This window comes from Zootoca vivipara, chromosome 14, assembly GCF_965207765.1.
Source record: "Zootoca vivipara chromosome 14, rZooViv2.hap1.1, whole genome shotgun sequence".
Lineage (NCBI taxonomy): Eukaryota > Metazoa > Chordata > Lepidosauria > Squamata > Lacertidae > Zootoca > Zootoca vivipara.
In genome coordinates this window covers 32,288,172-32,301,263 of record NC_142597.1, presented here as the reverse complement: position 1 = coordinate 32,301,263, position 13,092 = coordinate 32,288,172, and the positions used below count along the sequence as shown (strand labels likewise).

Below are 13,092 nucleotides of genomic sequence, written 5' to 3'. Positions count from 1 at the left end.
GCCACTGCTTTAAATAGTTGTTTCCAACTTTGGATTCCCCTCTGCCCGGACGTTTCTTTTGCTTCGTTCTTTCTGCTACCATTGAGCAGCATATAAAAATGGTGAAATAAATAAAGCAAATTAAATTTAAATGTGAAATGCAGCAGCGACCAAAGCACGTCTCCGGGTTTGGGGGCCGCAACTCGCCTGTCCAGTCGGATCCAGCGAGCTCTCTGCTTGGTTGTGTGAATTGATTGGGGGCACCGCACCGCATACTTGTGGAGGTTTCGCCCGGCGACAAAATTCAAGGTTAATTAACTGCTTAAGGTGCCGGCTTCTCCTTTCAGCTGATCTCTCTGGTGCCTTCATGGTTTATTAATGAACCTTCAGGCAGGTGGCTCGAAATAGCAGCCTCAGCGCTTGGAGGCTGTTGCTTTGGTGCCAAGAGGTGCAGCTGCAGCGGTTTCTGCATGTATGTCTTTGGGGAAGATGGGGAGGGTGTGTGTGTGGAGCTGAAAGCATCCTGACAGGCCCCAAATACGCCTGCGATGAACCTCAAGGTTCAGGCTCCCTACCTCTGAATCCTAGTTGCCTAGAGTTTTGCAGACATTGCAGGCAAATTTTAGCACGCTGCGGGCGAGGCCTCTGAATTTTGGTTCTCCTGTAGGGAAGAAACAGGATCCGTGTGGGTTGTCTCCACCCATCTCATCACTGGCAGGAAGTTAAACTTTTGAGGACTACATCAGGGGCAGGACAACCCCCTAATTCCATATCTACTTCCTGCCTTCACTACTGGTAGGAGGTTTCTTGCCTGCTCTAGGCACGGCAAAAGAGAAAGGTGGGAACGCCATCTCAGAAGGGATTTTTCCTTTGTTTCTTCCTTTGTCTTTCCTCCTGGATCATCTCCTTGCAGGGCTTTGAAGTGGCCCCTGCGTGCTCACAACAGCCCTTCAAGGTAGATCAGGCCTGATAACTAAAGATTAATGCAGTTTGAACCCACATAGTGGAACAAGACTCTGGACTTAAATGGACGCACTCTGACAGCATCCCTGCTAAGGGGACCATCCAGCCGCTCCTTTAAAACCCCTAACAAAGGAGGACCCGACCTTTTTACGAGGCTCCCTGTTCTGCTGTCGGCAGCTCAAAGCATCAGGAACATCTTCTTAACGCTTAATCAGAAATGAACAGCTGATTTGCTCCTTCACCTTCGGGGCAGCCCTTTGAAACACCTGGAAGCCACAGAACTCGAGGAGCATTTTGAGGAAAACCACTGACAGGAATGGTTCTGAAAAGCCTTTTGCAATCCAAGCGCACATCCCACCGGCCGCCTCCTTGCCGGCAGAGACCCTCTAGAAAGCCTGCCTCCCTGTTTACTTACTCAAGAAGGGCTCTTAGAAACCTGACATGATAAAAGTTTATAATATTAGGCATGGCATGGATAGATAGGTGGAGAAATACTTTTATCTACAGTATCACAGCACTACAACTTGTGAACATCCAATGAAGCTGAATGCTGGAAGATCCAGAACAGATAGAATAAAGTCCTCCCTTCACGCAGGGCATGGTTGGCCTATGGAACTCGCTCCCACAGGAGGCAGGGCTGCCCATGAACCTAGATGGTTTTAAAATGTTTAGCCTGGAAAAGTGGAGCCCCAGAGGGCATATGAAAGCCACCTTCCAATATCTCAAGGCCTGTCCCATGGAAGAGGGAACAAGCTTGTTTTCTCCTGCTCTGGAAGGTAGGACTCAAACCAATGGCTTCAAGAAAGGAGATTCTGACAACATCAGGAAGAGCATTTTGACAGAGGAATGGTCTCCTTTGCGAGGTTGTGGCCTCTTCCTTGGAGGTTTTTAAGCAGAGGTTGGATGGCCATCTGTCATGGATAATGATGATAGTAGTAGTAGTAGTAGTAGTAGTAGTAGTAGTAGTAGTAACAGCAACAGCAACAACAACAACAACAACAACAAATTTTTATTTGTATCCCACCCTCCTCGGCCAAAGCCGGGCTCAGAGCGGCTAATAACAAGTAAAAAAAGCACAGTGTACATAAAATCACACAGTCAATTAATTAAAATACATTCTAAAATCAATTCAGAATCAAATTAATGGCAGCCATTGGGTTAGAGTTCTATGAGGATTACAGAAGGAGAGGGGGGGGGGTCAGACTGTGCCTTGGCCAAAGGCCTGGTGGAACAGCTCCGTCTTGCCGGCCCTGCGGAAAGATGTCAAGTCCCGGCAGGGCCCTAGTCCCTTGTGACACAGCGTTCCACCAGATCTGGGCCACGGCCGAAAAAGCCCTGGCTCTGGTCTGTCTTAGCTGAGATTCCTGCATTGCGGGGGATTGGACTAAATGACCCTTGGGGTCCCTTCCAAATCTACAGTTCCATGAAAAAAGGTTGGGACAAATTCATGGGAGGAGAAGGCTATCAGCCAGGCTACTGGCCAGGATGGCCATGCTCTGCCTCCATGGCTGGAGGCAGTGACGCTTCTGAATACCAGTTGCAGAAGGAGAGAGGGCTCTTGTGCTCAGACCCTCCTTGCTGGTTTCCCTTTAGAGCATCTGCTTGGCCACTCTGGGGGACAGGATGCTGGACTAGATGGGTAACTGGCCCGATGCCGCAGGGCTCCCTATTTACCTTCTTACTTCCTGTTGCTCAATTTATGTCACTGTTTCAGAGAACGGCCTTTGGGACCCAGATCTTTTCTTGAGAGTTCTTTCCAGGGAGGCAGGCCGCCCTTCTGACTCAGCTTGTGCCTGGTGCATTGACGTTTGTCGGTGGAATGTTCGAATTTGGAACATTTTCTTCGCTCGACATGCCTAGCTGCTTCTTGAGCCACCTGGCACTTGGCACGCTCTTAAAACACAAGTGCAGCTCACAAGAGCATTCTGCTTTCTGGTTGGCACCCGTCCTCCAAAGGGTGGCAGTGGCACATGTCAATTTTACCTGGTGCAGAAATTCAGCATTCCAAAATCCCAGAGCTAGTTTTTTTGGCCAGGACAGAAACTCCAGGAGGGGAGGCTATTTATTTTTATTACAGTAAATCTATTAATCACCTTCTAAACTGCCACCTCAAGATGATTTACACATAAGGAAAAACAGTTTTAGAACAATCAACGCTTTTAAAACAAGACTAACATGTCAACAACCACTTTGGAGGACGACTTGTAGCAAAGACGCCTTTAACCAGCTGGGAAAGCCTATCAGAACCAAAATGGCTTCAAGTATTTCTGGAAAGTACAGAGCGGGCGCCTGTTATATCTTAACAGGGATGCTGTTCCACAAAGAAGGGGCAGCCACACTGAAGGCCCTGCTCCGAGATACTGCTTCCAAGATATCTGGAACCTCCTGTATAAGGCGGTCTCTCAACTAACCTGGTTCTGAGCTGTATAAGGCCTTATATGCTAGTACCAACACATTGAGCATGGCCTGGTAACAGATTGGCAGCCAGAGCGAATCCTGCAAGCAAAGTGTCCTATGCCAGCAGGAGTTTGCCACTACAAACAGCCTATCTGCCGCATTCTGCACCAGCTGCAGCCCCTGGACCAGGCACCCCCAAACTTCGGCCCTCCAGGTGTTTTGGACTACAATTCCCATCATCCCTGACCACTGGTCCTGTTAGCTAGGGATCATGGGAGTTGTAGGCCAAAACATCTGGAGGGCCGCAGATTGGGGGTGCCTGCCCTGGACCAACCCAAGGGTAGCCCCGACATAGAGAGGATCACAGCATTCCAACCAGTGCACAGTTGGCAGTAGAGAGCTGCCAGAAGTAGGGACAATGGGGAGTTGTTTAGAGCAGAGTTTCCCAAACTTGCGTCTCCAGCTGTTTTGGGACTACAACTCCCATCATCCCTAGCTGGCAGGACCAGTGGTCAGGGATGATGGCAATTGTTGTGCAAAAACAGCTGGAGACCCACGATGGGGAAACCCTGGTTTAGAGCATCATGAGGGTCGCGTTGACCAAGTCCGATAAAGTGGGGAAGCCGTGATCCTCTGGATGTTGCTGGGCTCTCATCTCCCACCATCCCCTGCCATTAGCCATGAGCAGAGACTGTCTTGCTTTAAAGGATTATATGCAAGCTGCTCTGGGAACCGTTTTGGCTGATGCATGGAGTAAAAATGCTCTAATAGAGGGCAGCTCCCTGTTCGTTTGGAGACACTCCCATAATGGGGATAAAACCTATTCCTCGCCCTAGAGAGGGGGGGGCAGTTAGTCTCCACTGAGAAAGAGAAACTGTAAGGGGGTTGCAAGAGGTTGTGATCACCAGCAACGCTCAGGTGCAGATCCCTCCCCCCAATATATACACGGCTAGCTGGTGTTCCTGACACTGACGGTAGCCACTGAAGCTCGCCTTTTCTTCTCTGGCATCTCGCTTCTGTCTCCTGAGAGCCGTTGGCATTGAGCAAAATAGCAGGCTGGCTTGCTGGGGGGCGGGCGGGGAGGAAGAGTGGACAGCTGAGGCCCCTGATGGCTAAAGCTGCTGCTGCAGTTGCTAGAGAGCCCCAACCTCAGACAGTGGCATGTCTGTGATGTGCTTGGGTTTGGCCATGCTTCGCTGCAGAGCAGAATCGATCCACAAACGTAGCATGCGGCCGTTTGGATACAGCGTTTATGTACTTTAGGGTGAAATGGTTCAAAGCAAAACACCGGCCAGTTGCTGTGTGCCCCTGGAAGAAACCAGCCGCGGCTGGAACCCGGTTTTTCTAATTTACCTAGAAGATGTTTCACATGTATTTTGTCAGGGATGTCAAGCAGGCTGATTGGGCAGTGCTTTTGAGTCTCCCTCCAGTCCCCTTTCTTACGTGTCGGAACTGCGATAACTCAAAGGCGATATCCCCATGGAGTTAATTGTTGCCAATCGCCTCCCGCCGTGATGGATCCTTGCAAAAACTTTCCAGTGGCAACATATCCCCATACCAGGGCTTTGCCTAGGGAAGGTTTTCCAATGGGACTTCTTGTTTCTGCTTCCGTATCAGGGAAGGCAAAGAGGTATACCTCCATCAGAGTTGAGTTTATCCATTGCTTTCCACTGCTCTGCTTGTCCCTGTGTTTTGTGTTTATATTGCAATGGCCATTGGCTACAAACAATAATTGAACTTCAACACTGCCCTCCACAAGGCAGGGAGTCTTTAGGGTAGGCAGGATTGCTTTGACTACGGGCACTGAGGCCAGCTGCACGGGAAAGCTTCCTTGTATTGAGTCAGACTCTTGGCCTGGTACTTGGTACTTAGTTCAGTACTGCTCACTGCTCACTAGTGACTGGTCCCTTCTGCATGCCAAGCAGGTAAGCAGGTGCTCTTGTCGCCCAGCTATTTCCTTTTCCGTGGAAACAGAAAGCCCAACTGAACTATTCTCTTTACTGGGGGTTTTTAAACAGAGGCTGGACGGCCATCTGTCAGGGATTCTTCAGCTGTGATTCCTGCATTGCAGGGGGTTGGTTTGGATGACCCCTGGAGACCCTTCCCATTCTACAGCCCTATGATTATTTAGGATTTATTTCAGAGTGGCAGTGGGGGATGCAGAGACACATTAAGTGAAAAGAGCAGTGCTTTTTTTCTTTAAAAATGTTTAGGGGTACTCTCATTTTCCTGCTCGTATTGAAATACTGCCCCTCAATGAGGTCAAACTTAGATTCACAAAATGTTTAGGGGCATGTGTACCCCTGTGTGTACCCCCCAGGAAAAAAGCACTGGAAAGGGGGGTGGAGCGTTAAGGCCAATGGGGTTGCTCAGTGCTAAAAATGAGATTGGTGGGGGAATTCTCATTTCCTAGACCACCTTCTGATTCGTTTTTTTTCCCTAGGAAACCCCATCTCTTCCCCCCCACCCCTTGGTTGGAGAAGTGGGTTGCGAATCACTTTCTCCCTCTTTTCTTCTTCCTCTTCCTGGCAGGTGGCTGTCAAGAACAACATTGATGTCTTCTACTTCAGCTGCCTTATTCCCCTCAACGTGCTTTTCGTCGAGGATGGCAAAATGGGTAAGTGGGGCCTCTTCTGTCATTTGACCTCAGGTGGAGGGGAAGGTGGGGTGTCAAGGAAGGGGGGCTAGTCTCTTCTGCCTCCGCCAGATCCAGATGCGTCTGGGAACAAGAGTGGCAGAGGGGAGATGGGACGGGTAAAGAGGAAGGACGCCTTTCAAGGCCAAAAAGGATGTGATCGACATTTTTTATTGACAGGGGTAATTTATAGTCTGCTTCTTACTTTAAAGCAATCCCTAAGCGGTTTACGATATCCTAAGCATATCACAAAGAAATACAATGCGATTTCACGTTTTTTAAAAAGCAGCACAGGATAATATATCATCATAAACACCAGTATAAGCTCAAACGACTAATGTTTGGAAGACACACCTTTTTACCTGGCCCCAGTGACACTTGAGAGATTTAGGACACACCCTGTTCTTTGTAATTTGTTTCAAACTGTTCTTAATATTTTATTTTTGAATCGCTATAACGCACTCTGAGACCTTCTAGTGAAGGGGTGGGTAAGAAATTGAATCACCACCATCGTCATTGCTGCTGCTGCTATTATTATTATTATCATCAACATCTACTAGAAAAAAACCGAATCAGTGCCAGAAATGCATTAGCAGCCGATGGAAGATAATAGCTGTAATAACCTCGTGCCTGGATTACTGCCGTGCATCCTATGTGGGGCAGCCCTTGAAGACTGTTTGGAATCTGCAGTAGGTGCAGAATGATGCCACCTGGTTGAAGAGTTACACACTATTTCAGAGTCAGATTATGCCTCTTCACCGTGATCTGCATTGGCTGCCTAGTCGTGTCCAAGTCTGTTTTGTTTTGTTTTTAAATTAAAGGTTTTCTTGGTTTACAAGGATGTGTGCAATGTCTCTCATAACATTTTTGCAAATCAGTTTCATTTGTTGAGACATTGGGAAGAAAAAGGGGAGGGAGGTAGATGGGGGGAGGGTGGGTGGGGTCGGGTGACGATGTTTCTATGTCCAAGTCCGTTTTAAGGCGTTGTCATTGACTTTCAAAGCCTTCAATGGCTCAGGGCCTAAACACTTGGCAACACACATTTTCCAGTTAAGGGCAGCTCAGTCATTGACATCACTGGAGGGCAGCTTTCTTGGGGTGCCTCCTGCAAGGTAGGGCCTGGGGTGGTGATACAGTCAAGGACCTTCTCAGTTGCTGCACCCTCCCTGTGGCACTCTCTGCCACTGGAGGCCTGTCGGTCATCATCTTTACTCCAGTTCCATTGGGTGTAAAAAGGCACACCTGTACTTTCATGCTTTCTTGAGGTTAATGCCAGTTAGGACTCGGGGGAAATTTAATCATAGAACCATCTATAGGATTGCTGCTGTTTTAGAAAATGGTTTTATAGTTCTAATTTACTCTGTTGGTGTTTGACATTGTGATTTGTGAACCATTAAGGATTTTTAAATTAAGAGCGAAAGAAAATGGCACGACTCTGGATTGATGTGTGACTTAGTGCCCTGGCGGCAGCGTTCTGCAGCAACTGTAGCTTCAGAGCAGTCTTCAGCTGAGATTCCCGCATTGCCGGGGGTTGGACTAGATGACCCTTGCGTCCCTTCCAACTCTAAGATTCTATGATTCAAGGGTAGCCCCACATTATGGTAGTCTAGCTTAAGGGTGCTTTTCATCTGCTTCTTGCATCTATCCCTCCGGGTGCTGGGTTTCAGAAACTGCGCTGCCTGAAATGTGGCCCAATGACTGGGGGGAAACTAGTCTGGATGGAGAGATGTAAGGGTGTCTCAAACGGCGTTTCTCCTCTCCCACCCACTAACAGAACGCCAAGTTTTCCTCGCGACATGGAAAGACATTCCAAATGAAAATGAGCTCCAGTTCCAGATTAAAGAGTGCCACTTGAATGCTGGTGAGTGATCTTTTTTTCAATAAACAGTACCTACTGCATGTGGGGATCTTTGTTAAGTTTTGATTCAGTGCACTATAGTACCACTTTAAACAGCCATGGCTTCCCCCCCCCCAAAGGATTCTGGGAGCTATAGTTTGTTAAGGGTGCGAAGAGTTGTTAGGAGACCCCCATTCACCTACCTGAGCTACAAGGGATAGCTCAATAGGTCGGGTATGAGACGCTTAATCTCACGATCGTGGGTTCAAGCCCCACATGGAGCAAAAGATTCCTGTGTTGCAGGGGGTTGGACTAGATTACCCTTATGGTCCCTTCCAACTCTACAGATCTACAAATTCTCAAGAGTTACCTGTGATTGATTTTTATACTACTCTGGGCTTCCCATTGGGGCATCCCTTTGGCCACTGTGACAACAGAATGCTGGACTAGATGGGCCCTTGGCCTGATCCAGCAGCCTCTTCTGATGTTCTTATGCTTCATTAAAGGGTTTTAAACAAACAAACAAAAAACAACAACAGTTCCACAACCTTGGAGTTCTCCTAAGCCGGCTGATTGTCTCCCTCCTATGTTGATGGTGGGGGGGTTCAACTACATGCAAATGGATGTTTGGAGAATGGTGATGGCAGGGAGCCTCCTGTGGCAGGCACAGTCTATCTAGAACAGTCTCAACCTCCCCCTCAAGGATGCTTCCCATTTGTGGGCTCCTCCGCAAGATGTGCCTCCTTTAGGGAAGGGTCTCCTCAATCACTGCAGCCTCCCTTAGCCGGTCCCTTTGCCACCGCTGGCAGGTCTTAGGAACATAGGAAGATGTCTTACAGGGAACCCCCCATTTATGTGGTGGTTATGTTCCAAGGCACCACGAGTCTAAGGGAGATTGCGCATATCTGAAACGACATTTTAAAAGCCTGCAAATGCCCTGTTCTATCCCTTTTTGTGACATTTTGGGTCACTTCTGGGTTTGCTGTGTGTGCGTGGTTGTGCACACATTGAACGAGCCTGTATATCGAGTCAGACCATTGGTCCATCCAGCTCAGTACTGTCTACACTGGCAGCAGCTCTCCAAAGTTTCAGACATGAGTCTTTTCCCAACCCTATTTGAAGATGCCCGAGATTGAACCTGGGACCTTCTGCATAGAAAGTATGGCCTGTTCCTTAACCTTGTCCTTACCCTAAAAATAAAGCAGGATTCCATCCTTCATGGTTTGGAACAAAGGTCTAGTTTAAGTAGGAATATAGGAAGCAATCTTATACAGAGTCAGACCCTTGGTTCATTTAGTCCTGTATTGTCTACACTGACTGGCAGCAGCTTTCCAAGGTTTCAGGTGAGGGTCTCTCCTAACCTACCCAGAGAAGCCACAGATGACCTGGAATTTTCTGCATGACCTACATCCCTTCCCTAATCTGCCTTATATGGAGTCTGCACTCAATTGTCTAAACCAGGCATCCCCAAACTTCAGCCCTCCAGATGTTTTGGACTACAATTCCCATCATCCCTGACCACTGGTCCTGTTAGCTAGGGATCATGGGAGTTGTAGGCCAAAACATCTGGAGGGCCGCAGTTTGGGGGTGCCTGGTCTAAACTGACTGGCACCTGCTCCCCAGGGCTTCGGGGAAGAGTCATTCCCAACCCTACTTGGATCTGCGCTGGGGAATGAACCACGCGAAGAACACAGCCCTCCCCTGATCTTTGCCTCTTCTCCTTGTTGGAGATATTGCCGTCTCCAGCGAGCTCAGCAGCCCGATCTCAAAGCACAGAGTAAGCGGAGAGGAGGGGCAGGCCGGGAAGCCAGCCTCTGTAATTGCTACGGGGGCAAGGCATCAGCTTCCGAGATAGGGGAAGCCATCCAGAACTGATAAGAAGAAACCCAAATCGTGTTTATCAGGCATGACCCACTTTTCAGGCTCTCCACAAGCAGAGGGAGACTGGCAGATTCTCTTGCATGCCATTGCTTCCCCAGCGACAGCTTCATCTCAGAGATGCCTCATCCCTCTGCCACAGTTTTCTGGCGTGCGGGGGAGAGGCAGGCAGGGTCTCCCTGATCTGGGGAGGTGGCTGCGGAGAGCTTTGAAGCGCAGAAAGTTTGCTGACCATGTTACCAAAGCAGGATCAGAGCGGTCCATACTCCAAAAGTTTCTGCTCTGTTGCTCAAGTCCCAAGCAAGGCAAGAGAGCTGAAAAGCTCTGTTTGCACCGGGTGAGCAGGCCTTGCCCAGCAAGCAAGGCCTAGAGAGCTTAAAGCTATTCTCCTGCAGGGCAATCCCAAGCAGATCTGGTGCAAAAGGAGCTTTTTAAAGCGTTCAGCATTGCTAGCTGGGCAAGGCCTGCTTGGTGCTCCAGCTCTGGGAGGCTAGGGATGCTCGTGTGAGATTTCTCCCCACTCACCTGCTAGCCACAAGGGACAAGATTTTCACGTATACATGTAACCCTTGGAACCGAACCCCTGCATAATACGATGTATACAGTATATAAACGTGGACGAAAGTATACGCAAGCACACAAAAATCTATCTAGCTTTGTATATATGCGTCACACACCCGTGCTAAGATTTCCAGCTTGGCAAAATTTGTGCCACAGATTATTCCACTTGCATTCCTGGGAAGAAAAGTAAGATCCTGTTAGGTAGCTAGTTTTCTAAATCTAAATCTAGTTTTCTGACTTAATTATGAAGGCAAAACGTTCTTTTTCCGTGGATTGGGGTTTTTCCTCTCTTTCCCATTCTTGCGCTTCTGTCGACGCCCTCCTCTTGACAACTGCTGCCTCCCAACCAAATTATTATATATATATTTTTTTAAAAAAAGAGAATAATAAAGAGTGTTCCAAGGCGCAATTATCATCACGCAGGAGAACAAAAGGCAGCCTGCGGTTTCCGAAGTAGGAAGGTCACACAATAGCAGGCTCCTGGGAGGGTCTTTAAGTCAATGGATGCTCAACAGACACACACACACACACACACACACACACACAGACACACAGACACATTTCCCTGCCTTCGGAGCTGTTTCCAGCGATCAATAGCAAGTTGTTGGTTTGTTCCTTGTTCCGGGGCTGCCCCCTCCTCGCCCCCCCCTCGGCAACGACAAGGTCACCCTCTGCGGATGACTAAGCTCTTGAAACATGTCAGCAAAGCCGTACATGTTACAATTAAGTAAACAGCGGCAGCGCTGCCCTCCTTTGTGTTGCTATCAGCCAGGGGTTTCTTTTTCCACATGTCAAAGGAGCTTCACTGAGCGGCAACTGGGGCGGGCAAGAGGCACTATTTAAAGCCCTGTCGTTGCTTGTGAGAGAGCGGAGGGTGGAAGCAGGCGGGGAGGGGGGTTCTCTTCCCCCCCCCCATGCACGCATTGTGTTCTCTTGGAAGCTTCAGAACGCCCTCCTTTGAAAAGGGTGTCAGCACCCGCACATGATCCCACGAGGGCCATTCGCGGCTCCATGCCTGGAGGGAGCGCAGAGAGGCACAGTGGTGGGGAGATGGGGGTGGCCGGTCACCTCCCCTCGAGAAAAAGGATTTGAGGAAGAGAAAAGGAGCCAAAATCATCAAGGGGCAGCGTATGGGACCTTTTGGTTTAGAGCAGGCATCCCCAAACTGCGGCCCTCCAGATGTTTTGGCCTACAACTCCCATGATCCCTAGCTAGAAGGACCAGTGGTCGGGGAAAATGGGAATTGTAGTCCAAAACATCTGGAGGGCCGAGGTTTGGGGATGCCTGGTTTAGAGAAGAGGCAAGGAAGACACAATAGCAGCTTGTAATGTTATTCCTGGCATGGAAAAAGTGGAGAGAGTATACTCCCCCCCCCCTTCCCTAATGCAAGAACTCAGGGACAGAGAAAAGAAAGGACTTCTTCACGGAGCGCAAAGTTAAACTCTGGAACTCCCTCCCACTGGAGGCAGTGATGGCCGCCGACTTGAGTGGCTTTGAAAGAGGATTGGACAGATTTCTGGAGGAGAAGCAGTCAAGGCTTCCCCCTAAGACTTCTGGGAGCTGTAGTTTTGTTCAGAGCCTTTCCAGAGCTACAATTCCCAGAGTTCCCTGTGGGGAGGTATTGCTCATTCAGTCCCTTTGAGAATTGTAGCTCTGGGAGGGGAACAGAGGTCTCCTAAAAACCCTCAGCATCCTTAACAAACTACAGCTCCCAGAACTCTTCTGGGGAAGGCGTGACTGTTTGATGTTGCATCGTAGCGCTTTAAATGTGCAAAGCGAGTGTGGCGCCACTCACAGAATATTAATTGCATGTTTGAAATAGTGGGCTGGACTGCTTTTCTAGAATTTGTAAGGGGTGGCCTTGTGGTGCTCGTTGCTTTAAGGAATTGGCTTCCTCGCACACTCCTTTGACAGGCTCTTTGTCTGGGAAGCGGCTTACAAATCCATTAAGAGCAGGCACCCCCAAACTCCGGCCCTCCAGATGTTTTGGACTACAATCCCCATCTTCCCCGACCACTGGTCCTGTTAGCTAGGGATCATGGGAGTTGTAGGCCAAAACATCTGGAGGGCCGCAGTTTGGGGATGCCTGCATTAGAGAATGGACCTTCCTGTTTGCCAGGCCGTGCACTTTCTCTCCCCCCCCCCCCAAAGTCTAGGCCTGCGAAAGAGCCCGAGGGATTTCTAATGCTGCTTATGCAGATCTGGGGAGCGGAGAAAGGAGCCAGCGGCAAATTGGCAACTCTGGTCCTCCGCCCCGTTTGCCGAGGGCTCAGCACCACTCGGAGCAGGTGCCTGTTTATGAAGACAGCGGGGCCCCACTGCCGCCGGTCACGTGGGCCCAAGCCGCTTTGCCTTGTGTGTCAGGCACTGCCGGGCAGCGTTGCCTAGCAACGCTTCCTCGTTCCCTCTGAAGCTGACATCAGCCTTGGCATGACAGTGCCGGGAAGTGGAGGTTGGGGCGGCGGGGGGAGCTGGCACTGCTACCTGTGAATGAAAGGGAAGAACTCCGAATCTCCCAGCGCACGCCCTTCGTAGTATTTTTCAATGGCTACTTGCCGCAAAGGCTAATGCTCCACAGTCAGAGGCGGCGATGCTTCTAGAAACCACAGGAGGGGAAGTTTGCTTGCGAGATTCCCTTTGGGGGCATCTGCTTGGCCACTGTGAGAGCAGGGTGCTGGGCTAGATGGACCATTGGGCCTGATCCAGCAGGCTGTTCTTCACTAGAGCTTCTGACTCTGCGTTTCCCCGAAAATAAGACACTGTCTTATATTTAGTTTTCCTCAAGAAGACACACTATGGCTTATTTTCAGGGGGTGTCTTTATTTTTTATTACGCGTCCAGC

At 49.4% G+C, this 13,092-nt stretch overlaps 1 protein-coding gene across 2 annotated transcripts in view; it reads left to right on the top strand.

Annotated features, from left to right (window-relative positions):
* The window catches only part of LOC118096866 (AP-2 complex subunit beta), a 64,477-nt gene that overhangs the window by 43,769 nt on the left and 7,616 nt on the right, over positions 1-13,092 (top strand). For both annotated transcript variants that reach the window (XM_035139183.3, XM_035139185.3), the window contains 2 exons: positions 5,872-5,956; positions 7,749-7,835. In XM_035139183.3, the coding sequence (XP_034995074.1) occupies positions 5,872-5,956; positions 7,749-7,835 (172 nt within the window). The remainder of the gene's footprint in view (positions 1-5,871; positions 5,957-7,748; positions 7,836-13,092) is intronic.